This window comes from Rhyacophila brunnea, unplaced genomic scaffold, assembly GCF_057557595.1.
Source record: "Rhyacophila brunnea isolate RB1 unplaced genomic scaffold, BYU_Rbru_1.0 scaffold_20, whole genome shotgun sequence".
In the NCBI taxonomy this organism is placed as follows: Eukaryota; Metazoa; Arthropoda; class Insecta; order Trichoptera; family Rhyacophilidae; genus Rhyacophila; species Rhyacophila brunnea.
Genome location: NW_028232860.1, coordinates 9,653,668 through 9,667,926, shown reverse-complemented (window position 1 = coordinate 9,667,926; position 14,259 = coordinate 9,653,668). Strand labels below are relative to the sequence as shown.

The window sequence follows — 14,259 nt, the reverse complement described above, 5'->3', positions numbered from 1 at the left end:
ATAGGTAATAGTTTTATTTTTCTAGATGCCTTTATGGATACCTCGCATTTACTATCAAGGTTTCTTAAAGGACTTTGGAATGCAAACTACTCTACTTGATGCATAGTAGCATAATAGCCCGTGTGCACGTGAAACTGCTGACAGTATACATTATCGTGGCCATAACATGAAAATGCGCGTGTAAACACGTATTATCGTAAGTTCCAAGATTGATCAAAAGCAGCGGCTTCTAAATTTTCACGTAGTAGCTGGTTGGGTCAACCGTTTATTTGCGCCAAATATCAAGAAACAGTAATTTGCATCACTCAATTGGGACAGTACATTTCAGAACGATGTGAGGGTCGATGGTGTTTGTTGATGAAAGACGATCGTGGTTATACGTCATGATGGAGAAGTGAAAGTTTATCTATGGTTACATACGTACAAGGGTACAATCGGTACAATAATATAAATAAACAGACAGTACATATACTGAGATAGTAATAAGCCAGGTACTTGGATTCGAGTGACATCTCCGATGAATTATTATTCGCTATTTATACAATCAAAATAATATTCTTTTTATTGAAATAATCGAGTCAGCTATTATCTGGCATTTGCGTCATTGGATAAAGTGAAAAACGGATATGCAGAGTTTATTATTGAGGTTAGCTCCTTACCGAGTTTGCTATAATTTGACACTACAAAAGATAGATATATTTAAATTGTAATTCTATATCTCTATACATATTATATTACACATTACATAATCTAATGTGTATATCAAAAATGAGATACAGAAGATGATTATGATTACCAGAAAATTATAACCGCCTTACAGCGTTATTTTATGCAAGAAGGCAATGAAGGGAGCCCTTAATCTGTGCTGAATACCTGAGGTGATTTTATAATAATTACAAGATAAAAAGAACTTTTTATATGCCATGTTTTTAAATTTCCTGTCGAATCAAATAAACTTGACAATTCTATGTATTAAGAAATACCTTTTTTGTATTAGATATAAATACTGAATAAATATAGAATACTGAAATGTCATTTTGACATTTCATATTGATTTCCATATTAACGCACGTATATATAATAATAATTTAGTTGCTAGGACCCCCTTAGTGACTAATAATAGTGTTTTACTTTTTACGATTTCTTTCCGAAATAACTTTCCATACAAAACAGAATTAACTGAAAATGAATTCATTTCTGCTTAAAGATGACCGAAAGTATTAAAAGAATGCATTGTCATCGTGTTTTGATATATTCTAAAAGTTTCAACTGTCTATCTAGTCGATAAGTTAGTTAAAAATTGATTGCAAGATTTGGACAAACAAGAAAAAATTGTACGGGACAAACAAGAAAACGAGCTAATAAAAACGTGGTAACAATGGAAACTTACAAAAACATTTTGCGGAATTAAATTGATTGTACATACTATTATTTAAATTTAGAATTTATTATTCTCCAGGCTATAGTATAATAAACTATTTTAAGTGAAATTCGTTTTATTAGGGCAACTGCTTAATTGGCAAAAATGACTTAGCTACCGATATGTTCCAATTAAGCGGAATCGACGTATAAGTAAAAGTAAATAGGTACTTTCACTACCTAATAACTATCCAATGCGGTGTTCTTGAAGATATTTTATAATATCAGTTTTTTTCCTAAATTACGTTTTAACTTAACAGCTTATTTTTATCAATGGCTTCATTGAAGAGTAATTTCAAAATAAGTCTATCACAAAATATTACAATAAAGATAACGAGGCAGCTCTCGTGGTGAAGTGGGTAAGGCGCTGGCCTTCCGCCCGAGAGTTCTGGGTTCGATCCTGGTGAGGACACAACAGGTATTTATGTGTTTTTCTCAAACCTGGGTGTTTGTAATTGTTCAAAATAATATAACAAAGCAAGGACATGGTTATTAATAATTCTGAAAAAAAAATGAAGATAACGAATTAGATACTTACAAACTTTATTTATAAAGCTTAGTTGGCTTTTCTTTCAATTGATATCAGACATCTTAATTATTTCGTGGTGAAATTAATAAAAATGCAATATAATGTGTTAAGTAGTTGAACAATTTTATTAATATGAATCACAAATTTAAAAAATACCTATATTTAACTTTTACAATATAAAAATAGCTAAAGAATTAACTGAAATTTACCTAAACATTATTTCCAAGAATTTTCTCAAAATATTTTATTTTCTGATGGAGTTATTTTTAAATTATACCTAGTTGTTGTTTTATCAATAAAAAATATTTTTGTTTTGTTTTGTTTTTATATTTGACAATTTAAAAAAAAAACATTAACAATTCTCGTGTAACACACATTAAAAAATCAAAGTGTTTTTATTTTGTAGAGACGGATTTAAGTTTTATCGTATTCGATCATTATTTGTAATAAAATCGTAGCTTTACAGATTTTATTTTACAGTCAGTACTAACCTGTTCGGCAATGGCGTAAAATAATTCGCAGGATTAATTTACACTATCATGATTACTTTGGAAATAATGTTCAGATTGACACTAAAAATGTACACAAATATATTACAATATATTTGTAGCTGTCAGTATATTAGCGATCAAATGTATATTTTTAATGTATCAAATTATTCGACCGCAATAATAATTTCTCAGCGACTGTTTACTGTTTAGCTGGATCAGCAGATTGATTGGCGATATGAAATACGGTATCGCAATGGAAAATTAGTCGAATAATCCTTTCCCATAGTATCATATTATATTATGACTGTAATAATAAATAAAATTTACAACCTACTCGTATTTAAACCGCTGACTCGTTCAAAATAATTATGTACTAGAATATAATGTTTATGTATTACTTTCGACTGTATAAATTACGAAGAAAGATTTTTCAAAATGTCACTCGAAGATACGTTTTCAGTCTGTTACCATCGCAGTCTCAATATCGCTTCGCCCAACATCTGATTGTACCGAGGTACGGAGCCGAGGTCCGCACCATTTAGTATTGTAACATAACTGAGGTAATATACTATTGTACCAACCATTACGCTGCCAATAAAACTCGCTCCTGCATACTTCTTTGACTTCTGCATCATTCGAACCCCAAATATTTAATATTGTAATATATTTGTATACATTTGTATATATAGATTCTCCAATTCTTTACATACCAACAATGGTTTTTCTGTTTTTTTTTTTTGTAATATATTAGTTTAGTATATAATCAGTAAGTAACTGTATTCTCAGTTATAATGCTATATAAGAATGTGCATAATATATTATATTGAGAATGCCAAAACGTGATTCAAATAGAATACCTCAAACAACACTTAAGTCTATTTTAATGAATTAGTGTATTTTTTGTGTAATTATTTCGAATTAGTATTTTTATGTTATCAGTAACGTTTAAGCTAAAACTAATGAATGGTAACTAAACTCCAAAGAGGTGCACTTTCTGTTAAAAAAACCAACATGCAAAGAATATGCTCCGCCTGGAAGTTGGGATGAATAACAATAATGCTTTCATCGGGAATCTTTACAGTATAAAGCGATGTCTAAAATCACAAGCCTCCTCTGGAAGATATCACCAGGACCGTTTATTAGAGTTATTTGTTGAGAAAGCTATAAATAAAAGGCAGGGAACAATTTCTGCCCACCAAAGCACGTTTCCTACATAATTTTACTTGCTTCTATAACTACCCTATGTTGGAAGGTTATTGGCCAGAACACAGTCTCGACTGGGAAATGCATCGATTGTTCATTCAAAATACCACTTGAAGCAATTTTACACGACATGAACAGCCTCAGACGTCATAATTATAGCCAATAATATCAAAATTCATACTATTGACTACGGGTATTTGAATATTTTTTTGCGGTTCGAGCTCTTGCTGTATGTAATTTGGTTTTCAATAATTATACTCTGTATTTGAATGTAACAGTTATTTTCTTAGGATTATCACAAAACAGTTAATAAGTAATTCGTAATTTAGTGTTCCACGGGTATGATACTAAGGTACAAAAGATTAGTCTGATGGTTATCAAGCAAACCTAGTGTAATATTCCAGCTTTTTATGAGGTGTTTTAACCAGCGGATTTTATATAACGCAAATGATGCAATAAATTCATAATAAAATTTAAAAGAGGGCCTCCAACATAGAATTAATTATTGATGTACCTATACCAAAACCTGCAAGTAACCTGTAAATAACATGAATTTCGATTTCACTGTTAAATCATGTTAAAATCAGTGACATCCCGTCGTACTAAGCAGGCCTTCCGCTGCCTAGGGACAGAAAATTCAGGTAGATAGTTCCAATATTAAATTATACATCTTTGATAGTAGAATCCTTGGAAATGATTCTTTTCGCCCGCGGTGCTTATGATGCGATCTGAAGTGGAAGTATATAAACTTACAAGCCATCCATAGACTGAAACCGCATGTGGTTTTGAACCGTGTGCCATACTAAACTTATGATTTCAGGTCATATAAATATATTTTCATAAAGTATAAGCATCTGATCGTATCCATTTTTACCGTACACTTACACTTACAAACTTAGTGAAAATATATTTTCATAAACAGAAATCATACGTTTAGTATGGCACACAGTTCTAAACCGCATACAGTTTCAGTCTATGGATGGCCTCTTACATTAAATATTTTCATTAATAGTTGTAGGTACGAGTATACTTAAAAAAAACCCCGTTTGAACGTACGGATATATTTGTGGAAAAATAAAATTTGCTTGCTTGCCCCAAAATCAGTCATTACGTTGGGCCTCTACGTCGCTAAACATGCCACTGTATTTGCGTTGTTTTAAAACGTTACATTTAATTCCATAAGCTGGAAGCTTAATAAAAATGAAATTGGTATTTGACAGAAGAAAATAATAATAACTTGCTAACGTTTATAAATGAGTATTTTTCTTTCAATGCAACTTGTCAACAAAAAATTAATTCAGTTTGAATAATTCATCACTGGTGATAATCCAAAGTAAACCTTGTAAGATTTTGATTAAAAGGATTTTTATAGTTTCAGGCTTACACTGGTATTATTTGCTCTTACTGACTACGTTTACTATCCAGCTAGGACGAGTTTCTGTTACGACAGCTTTTTATACTTCCTATAACTTGCTATATTTAGAAAAGACTGACAACGCAGTGAAAAACAATATTAATGATCTCAAAATGCTTCACATTAATCACAGTTATGTACTGAAGTTTGTAATAATATAGATAATTAATACAAACAGCAGTCATTATTTTGATGATTAGTAGTGAGAATATTTATATTGACAGCTAAATGTGACTATCTTTTTAGCAGAATTTATTATGTTATAGGTATTATATGAAAAATTGTTTAAATTCTAATTGTTTGAAGTGTGGGAGACGTGTAGGTCAAAAAGTGAAAAATGAACAATATGTTGACATGTTTCATTTTTAATCTGAAAAATAAATTAATTAAACTCCGGCTATCGAATCTTAATACACTAAAAATGTTCTAGAAAATCTATAATTAGTGTTTTAATAATAACATAGTTTTCATGTTATATATTATCAAACTCTGGGTTGAACACTACGCTTTAAGTTTAGGGATAGTGGGCATGACTGTTGTAAGTTATACTATTTCTTGGAAAATTATTGTGAAAAGTCAATAATGATTTTAATTATAATATCATAAAAAAATAATTGCATACAATATATTATTATTCAGCTCAGCTCGGCTCGAACAGGTGAAAAGCTACATCTATCTGGGACAACAAGTGTCTATATATGTATGTATATTTGATGAAATTGTTCGCAGAGTAAAGCTAGGCTGGAGTGCTTTTGGCCACCTGAATAATGTCTTCAAAAGTGACCTTCCACTGTGCCTAAAGCGCAAAGTGTTCAACCAGTGTGTGCTTCCCGTGATCACATGTGCGTATGAAACATGGACCCTAAGTAAAAGAGAGATCCAGAAACTTAGAGTAGCACAACGTGGTATGGAGAGGTGCATGCTGGGCATAACGCGAAAGGACAGAAAGAGGAATGAGTGGATAGGGAAGCAGACAAGGATTTGCGATGTAATAGAGTTTATTAAAAGCTTTAAATGGAGATGGGCTGGACACATAGCTCGAAAAAGAGATAATCGTTGGACAAATCTAGTCATCCAGTGGTATACAAGAAGTACAAAACGTCCGCAAGTTAGACTTAGAGGCCGCTGGATCGATGAAATGATAAAGTTCTGTGGAAGTACGTGGCAACGCAATGCACAGGACCGAAAGAAGTGGAAGCAGCTTGAAGAGGCCTTCATCCAGCAGTGGATAGATTCAGGCTGACGATGATGATATTATTATTATTATGAATAACAATTGTCGAATTTTACGCATTTTAATTGCCTGTTGATTCAGGGTGTTTTTTGGTTCATACTTTTTTTTACTCCACTTTGTAATTAACATTTTATTGTAAAGTGATATTCACACTTTGTTTAATGCATAATACACTCGTTAATTATTTTCACAGTCAAAATAATGTCGCAACACGAATTTTTACGCATTTTCCGGAACACGGTAACATGATTAAATATTCATATTTTTCAAAAATACTTTTTGGCAAGTATCCACATTGCATAAACAAGTCAAAGAGATTATTTGTTAATGTATATGAAAAAAGTATATTATATTAAAATTTACCAGACATTTCAATGACTTTTTCTATGTTGGTGTTGACATAATTAATTTTACATGCGTAAGTATTTATTCGCTTATTTATTTATTTTTATGTGAAAGAAAGAGTTACAAGAAGATTAAATAGAATATCATTCAGTAAAATAATATAATTTGCTAGATCTTGGAAGGAAAAGGAACGTACCACTGAACTATAACTTACTGGTATGCAGACGCTTTATTGACGATCCAAGAGTCTGAGAAAAATGAGTCGTTCGATTTGCCTATGCTCTGCTACTGACTAACGAATGAGTAAAAAAGTTGAACTTTGACAGTTGGAATAGTTAACAATATCATAATATCTTCCAATAATTGCGAAATATTGTGTTATTTACATGCATATTTTTACAAAATAATATAAGAGTGTAAAATAACAGAAATTTTACGTTTTCTTTAAGAATTTCATAAATTAAAATAAAAAAATAATTGATAAATCTAATATGTAAATTAATCAATAAAACGTTCAGAACAATTACAGGTATTTTCAGTCCGAATGACTGCGTATTAAGGGGGACATGCTCAGCGTAGGTAAAAATGGAGCTTTTATGGCATTTTCAAAGCATGATCCTGGACATTCCTTAAACGGTGTAGATAATCTATTTATATAATTTTGAAGTCTTATTATCCTTTATATTTATTTTAAACATTTGATGACTGCATAAAGTATTTTTATTACATAAAATAGTATTCTTTTAAACTCTCGCTCTAATGTTTTAGAATATAGTCATATTTCAGTACATGCATGTACAGTGGTGTTAAGATTTTTTACATTTATTAATTTTTAAACGCATTTATAAAACCATTAGTATAATAATTTATGTGGACATTATTATAGTGAAATATTTACGATAAAAAATTATATTGATAATCTCTGTGATCCCAAATTTGACAAGAATTAGGCATTTTATGACAAATAGAATTTACTCAAATTCAAATATTCAAAGAGAATATTTTAATATTTTTCCAAATACATTTATTAGTAAACGATTCGGAAAAGGGGATAGCATTAGTGAAAAATGTTTATACGTATACAAATAAAATACTCAACGTCGGTAAAATGAATAAAATCGTGTGTTTCACGGTAGCCACGCGGCTTAAGCGTTGGACTATCACCCCGTGGGTCCCAGGTTCAAATCCTGGGTCTGGCAGTCTGGCAAGTACACATATTGTTTTTCAATTTGTATCTGAGTCAGGGTATGGACCTAATAGGTTGAGTAAGTGGCTGACATTCATTTCTCGTAAAAAATAAAATCTGTTAATACAAACCTCTACTCTGTGAAGGCCCATATGATCCTATTAGGATCGGACATGGTCGGGAAAAAAAGATAGTACATATTTTGAAAATACCTCAGAGAAATATATGATTAAAAGAACCCTTTTATGAAAAATATGCGACGCCTATCTAATCACGACGAAATTAACTGCTTATGTCAAATTATGGACGTTCAATAAAGAATGTTATAATCTCAAATCTTCTAAAAGTTCTCAGTGGTTTGTTTGTTTGTTTGTAAATTGTATTAATGTTTTCATAAAATAAAATGTTATCCCTTCAATATTAAGGCTATACCTCCGCTGAGGCATGGTCTAAAAGATCGTGACTAGACGATGCGCGGATTGTGCAAATGACGCGAGCCAAACGAAATATAATTTGTCATATAAATTCAAAATGCGCCTTTTTTATGTTATGCTTATTAATATATTCATAATAATAATAGTATATTCATTGAGATGTTTTCGTTTTCAAGTACATACTGAACGTTTTTTAGTCATTTTTACACGAAGAATATATTCCCCCGACGCTATCACAAAACAAATTGATGTGCAAACAGGTCGACTAATGGCAACGCGGCCGAAATTTCATTCCATATACAGTTGAAAATTATTTGCCGTTTCACTTATGTATGCTCTTAAACAAAGTTTAATGCATTTTACGGTCACTTGAGCATACACATTATACATAGAATACTAATTATACAAAAATCATGATTGCACCTCTGAAGCTAACCTGAAACATTGTAGAACATATAATTAGGCGAAAGGGTGTGCAATTAAATCGCAATTAATGTGATGCAAATATGAAGCGCATGCCTCTCCTAAGCACTCGTGTCGAATGGCGTGCACTTATGTCAAATCCTTAACCGGCCGGCGTTTTCCTGAGTACGCCACTGATGTTGTGGGATGGTCCACTGTAAAGCTTACCGTACACATGATGAGACAACTAACTGTCAATAATTTTTTAAAAAATCTGCATTTTTACTAATCCTTAAAAAATAGGGAACGAATTAAACTTTCTCTTCTAGACGGAGCTTAAATAATATAATGGGATAGAAGATGAAAAAAAAGTCTCGTGTACCTACTAACGCTTAAACTATCTGCACGTAATTTTGAATCGTAGATTCGTTTGTAGCAGACTTAAGATTAATATCGTCCCCATCTGTCGAAAATCGCAGCACAATGTTAGATTATCACACATAGATGATATTGTTTTATACTATAAACGTGACCACTTTGACACGTTTGAATTGTGCCTCAACTAAAATGTATGCATTATAATGTATATGTTGAATATTATTTAATTATTTATACATATACTTCTTTTTAACACTAAAACAGGCTATGGAGCTTAATGACAGTAGTGTAGTGAAACAGTAGTTTAAATAATAATAGAAGAGAAACAATTACCAACACCCAAGCTTTGAGATAATCACATTAACTCATTCACTGCATACCTTTTAATTACTAATTCAAATACACAATTAAATAACATGCTAATTATATCTAATGGGCGACGCAATAGTTGCGTTGGTCGCACGTAATTAGTCAATATATTGTGATCTCATCGAGAATCGAACCTGGAAATGAATATCCAAAGACAGACTTCGTACATAGATATAATATAAGAGCAGCCAAATATACGTTTATTACTATACTATAATTATTAAGAATATTTGTATGAACTGTCACAAAAAAATTGTTATACTTATATTACTAAAATGTCAACTGCCATCTGTTTTAATACACGATGTTTTCCTCATTGGAAATTAGAAAATAATGTGTTGTCATATTATCTCTTTAGGTTTATAAATATAATAAAAAATGAGATGTCTGAATAAACGTAGGCTAGCAAGACACTTTTTGTGTTTTTACTTTTGAATAATTTATATCTTAAGGGCGGACGTGCTCAGCGTGGGTCAAAATGGAGCTTTTTTTCTATTTTCAAACCATGATCCTGGAAATACCCTAAAAGTTGTAGATAATCTATTTATATAATTTTACAGCCTTATTATCATTTATATTTATTTTAAACATTTGATGACTGCATAAAGTATTTTTATTACATTATTCTTTTAAACCTCTCGCTCTAATGTTTTAGAATATAGTCATATTTTGGTACATAAGGTGGTGTTAAAATTTTTTACATTTATTAATTTTTAAACGCATTTATAAAACCATTAGTATAATTTATGATGAGATAATTTTAGTAAAATATTAACGATAACAAATTATATTGATAATCTCTGTGATCCCAAATTTGACAAGAATTAGGCATTTTATTATTCAAAAAATGGGCAAGATTAACACATTTTAAGATAATTCTAAGGATACTCATTATAAGCTATGTGTTTGACCATTTAAGTGTGATAAACATCCTACGAATAATGATTGCTTTATAATAATTATTGACCTAAGAATAAGGTAGTGATTTTTTGAAATACGCCATTTCTTTTGGCATTCCCCAGTGCTACAGCTACAACATACGGCCGTAGTCATAAATTGACAAACTAAAATTGAAGTAGGGGGTAAGATCATGTTAACGCGCGTGTTTGAACATGTACCTAACCGAAAAAAAAAATTTTTTTTGGAGGTGGTAACAATATCTATAGATAGGTACCTATTTTACCATGTTTTTATTAGCTCGTATTCTTGTTTGTCCAGTACAGAGTTTTCTTGTGTGTCCGGTACAAATATGTTCTTGTTTGTCCCAAGATTTGTAACTTACTTCTCGACTAGATATTTGAAACTTTTAGAATATATCAGAACACGACGACAATGCATTCTTTTAATACTTTTGGCCATCTTTAAGCAGAATTGAAATTTATTTTCAGTTAATTCTGTTTTGTATGTTTCGGAAAAAAATAGTTAAAAGTAATATTTACCACTCACTATTATTGGTTGCTAAGGGGTCCTAGCAACTAAATTATTAAAATATACGTGCGTTACTATGGAAATCAATATGAAATGTAAAAATGACATTTCAGTATTCTATAATATTTATTCAGTATTTTTATCAAGTACAAAAAAAGTATTTATTAATACAAAGAATTGTCAAGTTCATATGATTCAACAGAAAATTTAAAAACGTAGTATATAAAAAGTTTGCTTAATCTTTTCAAGATATTCACGGTCGATTGATAGATCATAAACTATTTGCCGAACCCTGCTGTAGTGTTGAAATTTTATAATGGTTTCTCGTAGTAAATATTTGTGTAATACGTCCGTATACGGCTGGCATTATGGCAAGCTCTGTTACATTTTAATTGCCCGTTGTTGACAGAAAAATGTTTGCTAATTATAATGCATAGTGTTGAATTTTATTGTCTATGCTCGAAGCAATTTCTCTATTTTAATAAAAATATGCGCTGTGTGAGTTTTTTTTCGCAGGAAGCGTTTAAAAACATTTGCACAACTTTATATATTACCATGATCCATTTAAAGTCGGATTTTACACTTCATACTTTATAGCTTAGTTGAGTAGTTTGCGTAATAATTTTTTAACACACATTTAAAAATTTACAGAGTAGGGTAAGTATCCAAGGCGAATCAAGACAATGGTATACTACTGCTAAATATAAACACGATTTTTTGGGAAATATACAGAGGTACGCATTCTGATCGCGAAGGGTGGAGGTAGGCTGTGAAGATCCGACATAAATAGTGCACACTGTTTCAGTCGTACTTATTTGTTTTCGTTGAATTTAGAATACATACTATCTATAATATATGTATGTGCAATATTATGCTGTGTATTATGCGATTACCCTTTTTGGTGCCACCACAAACGTTTATATTATATTAATAATCTAATTTTATATTACATAATTACTTAATTTTTGTCAGTTATTATATTGTTTTAAGTTTATTAATTGTTATGATTGGTAAATACGTATATTGTAGTCTATAGTATATTTAATTTTTATAATTGAAGGGTCTGGAAAGAAAAGCAGTAATTTCGATTTACGAAAAATGTTGTATTATGCGATTACCCTATTTGGTGCCACCACAAACGTTTATATTATATTATATTCTAATTTCCTATTACATAATAACTTAATTTCTGTCTGTTATTATATTGTTTTACTTTTATTAATTGTTACTATCGGTAATTACGTGTTGTTATCTATAGTATGTTTAATTTTTATAATTGAAGGGTCTGGAAACAAAAGCAGCAGTTTCCATTTACGAAAAATGTTGTATAGTATTTAATATAAATGTCTTATTTTTTCTTGTGTGTATAATGTTTGAATAAAATATTATATTATTATGTTATTAGTATACAAAGAATATTTAAGAATTTTTTTAAGAAATCTTATCTTAAAATAGAGAAACGACATTTTTATTCACATGGAATTAATATTTTATGACAATGGAAACGTCCGTTTTTGTTTCCAGAGAACTTATTGTATTTTATCTATTTTGTATTATGATATGTATTATAGCGCATTTATTAATAACTGCTATAGTACATAAATAAGATTCGTTTATTATGTATTTTCTTTTAAAATTATGATGCTTTTCTACTAATTAGAGTGTATACCAGATGTTGACATCTTGTCCAGACCTGGCTTACACTAATAAACTTGCATATTATAATGTAACCTAATAATATTTCTCCAATGTCCACAATGTACCTATGCTAACCCAATCCCATAATTATTCTTGATAGTTCTCAATATATATTTTGTGTCAAATATTATAATTTCATAATTTGTTTGTTTTGTTATTTTCAGGGGAGATAGTATGGGCTAAAGCTGGCGGTGAGGCAATATTGCCTTGCGACGTCAGCGTGAGAACGCCTGGAGATGCTGTCAGCATGGTTCTTTGGTTTAAAGATTCCACCGGAATGCCACTCTACAGGTAATTTATTAATATATATATATAGGTATATTTTTATATTGATAATTTTAAATTTGCAATTTTACACAGTGACACGATAGGTATATGTGTAAAACGCACTGCGTATTAGTGTATTAGTAAAATAAATGCCAGGCGCCTGATTGGCTGATTTCATCAAATAAGTAGTTCAAAAAAATCTATTCCAAATTGCAAGGTTACGTGGAGGGTAGTATAAGTCGAGCGAAATGTTAAGGCTATAGGTACTTCAGCTGAGGCATGGTCTAAAAAGATCGTGACTAGGCGATGCGCGGATTGTGCAAATGACGCGAGCCGAACGAACTATAATTTGTCATAAAAAATCGTGCCGATACGTTGCGTTACCGGACTTACCTTTTGTATCAATTTCATGTGAGTATTTTAAAATAGAAATACCAATTTTCGATTTTGAATATAAATATATAAATTTATATATTTTATATATTTGATTTTAGTAATAGCTGAACAGTAAAGTGCGTGATGTGAAATATGACACATGTAAACATATATTTTGTAATACGTCTTGAAGTCACAGAACATTAAACGTTGATTTTAATAACTGGCAACATTTTTTTTGTAATATATCTTTTCATTTATTTTATTTTCAAGATTTTCACTGATATTTTAAATTGATTTATTTTTAAAAAATATAATAAATAATAGTGTTAAACGCTGTCAAACGTTTATTTTTAAAGGTCACTTGCTTTATAAAACTTTTCTAGGTATAACTAATTTTACTGCACATGTATGCCGCATGTAGTCAGCTTATATGTTTAAGGTTTTGGGTATATATATATATTATCTATTAAGATATAAGGATGCGGGTTCTGGGGTCAATTTCCGGGTCTGGCGAAAAATCACTGTGTGTTTGGACCCAGAGTATAGGCCTTATAGGTAAAGCAAGTGGCTAAAATTCATTTCTCGTAAAAGAAGGCCTATTTTATGATCTTCTTAAGATTTGACATGGTAAAAAATACAGGTATTAAAACTTTTTTACATTTCTTTATTTAAAGAATTTTTTAAAACAATTGAAGTCATATTTTACGTTAGAGGTAAAAGGATGTTTAAACTACTCTCTAAATGTACAAAATGATTTCCAGATCACAAGCAATCAGTTAAATTATACTACAAGCATTCGAAATATTTTTTTTAATACACAACAAATGAAAAACATGTGTTACGGTGAAGTTTTATAATAAAACTGGAATAATGCTCAGTTGTGAATATATTGGTAACATATAATTAGTTGGTAAATATTATATCTGGCGTGTAGGTTAGCCTATTATTATTTCACCCAATCTTTGGTGCTCCTGTTCTTGGATCACTGCGTACATATGTTCGTACACACGTCAGCAATACTTCTTTATGCCTGAGGTGACAATCGACCCGGAACTCGCCATACATTAAGGGTACTGATATTACT

The 14,259-nt window shown here is 30.6% G+C and overlaps 1 protein-coding gene across 1 annotated transcript in view; it reads left to right on the top strand.

Annotated features, from left to right (window-relative positions):
- The window catches only part of LOC147071150 (cell adhesion molecule DSCAM-like), a 524,338-nt gene that overhangs the window by 147,526 nt on the left and 362,553 nt on the right, over nucleotides 1–14,259 (top strand). The window contains exon 3 of the mRNA XM_085948380.1: nucleotides 12,695–12,821. Within this exon, the coding sequence (XP_085804506.1) occupies nucleotides 12,695–12,821 (127 nt within the window). The remainder of the gene's footprint in view (nucleotides 1–12,694; nucleotides 12,822–14,259) is intronic.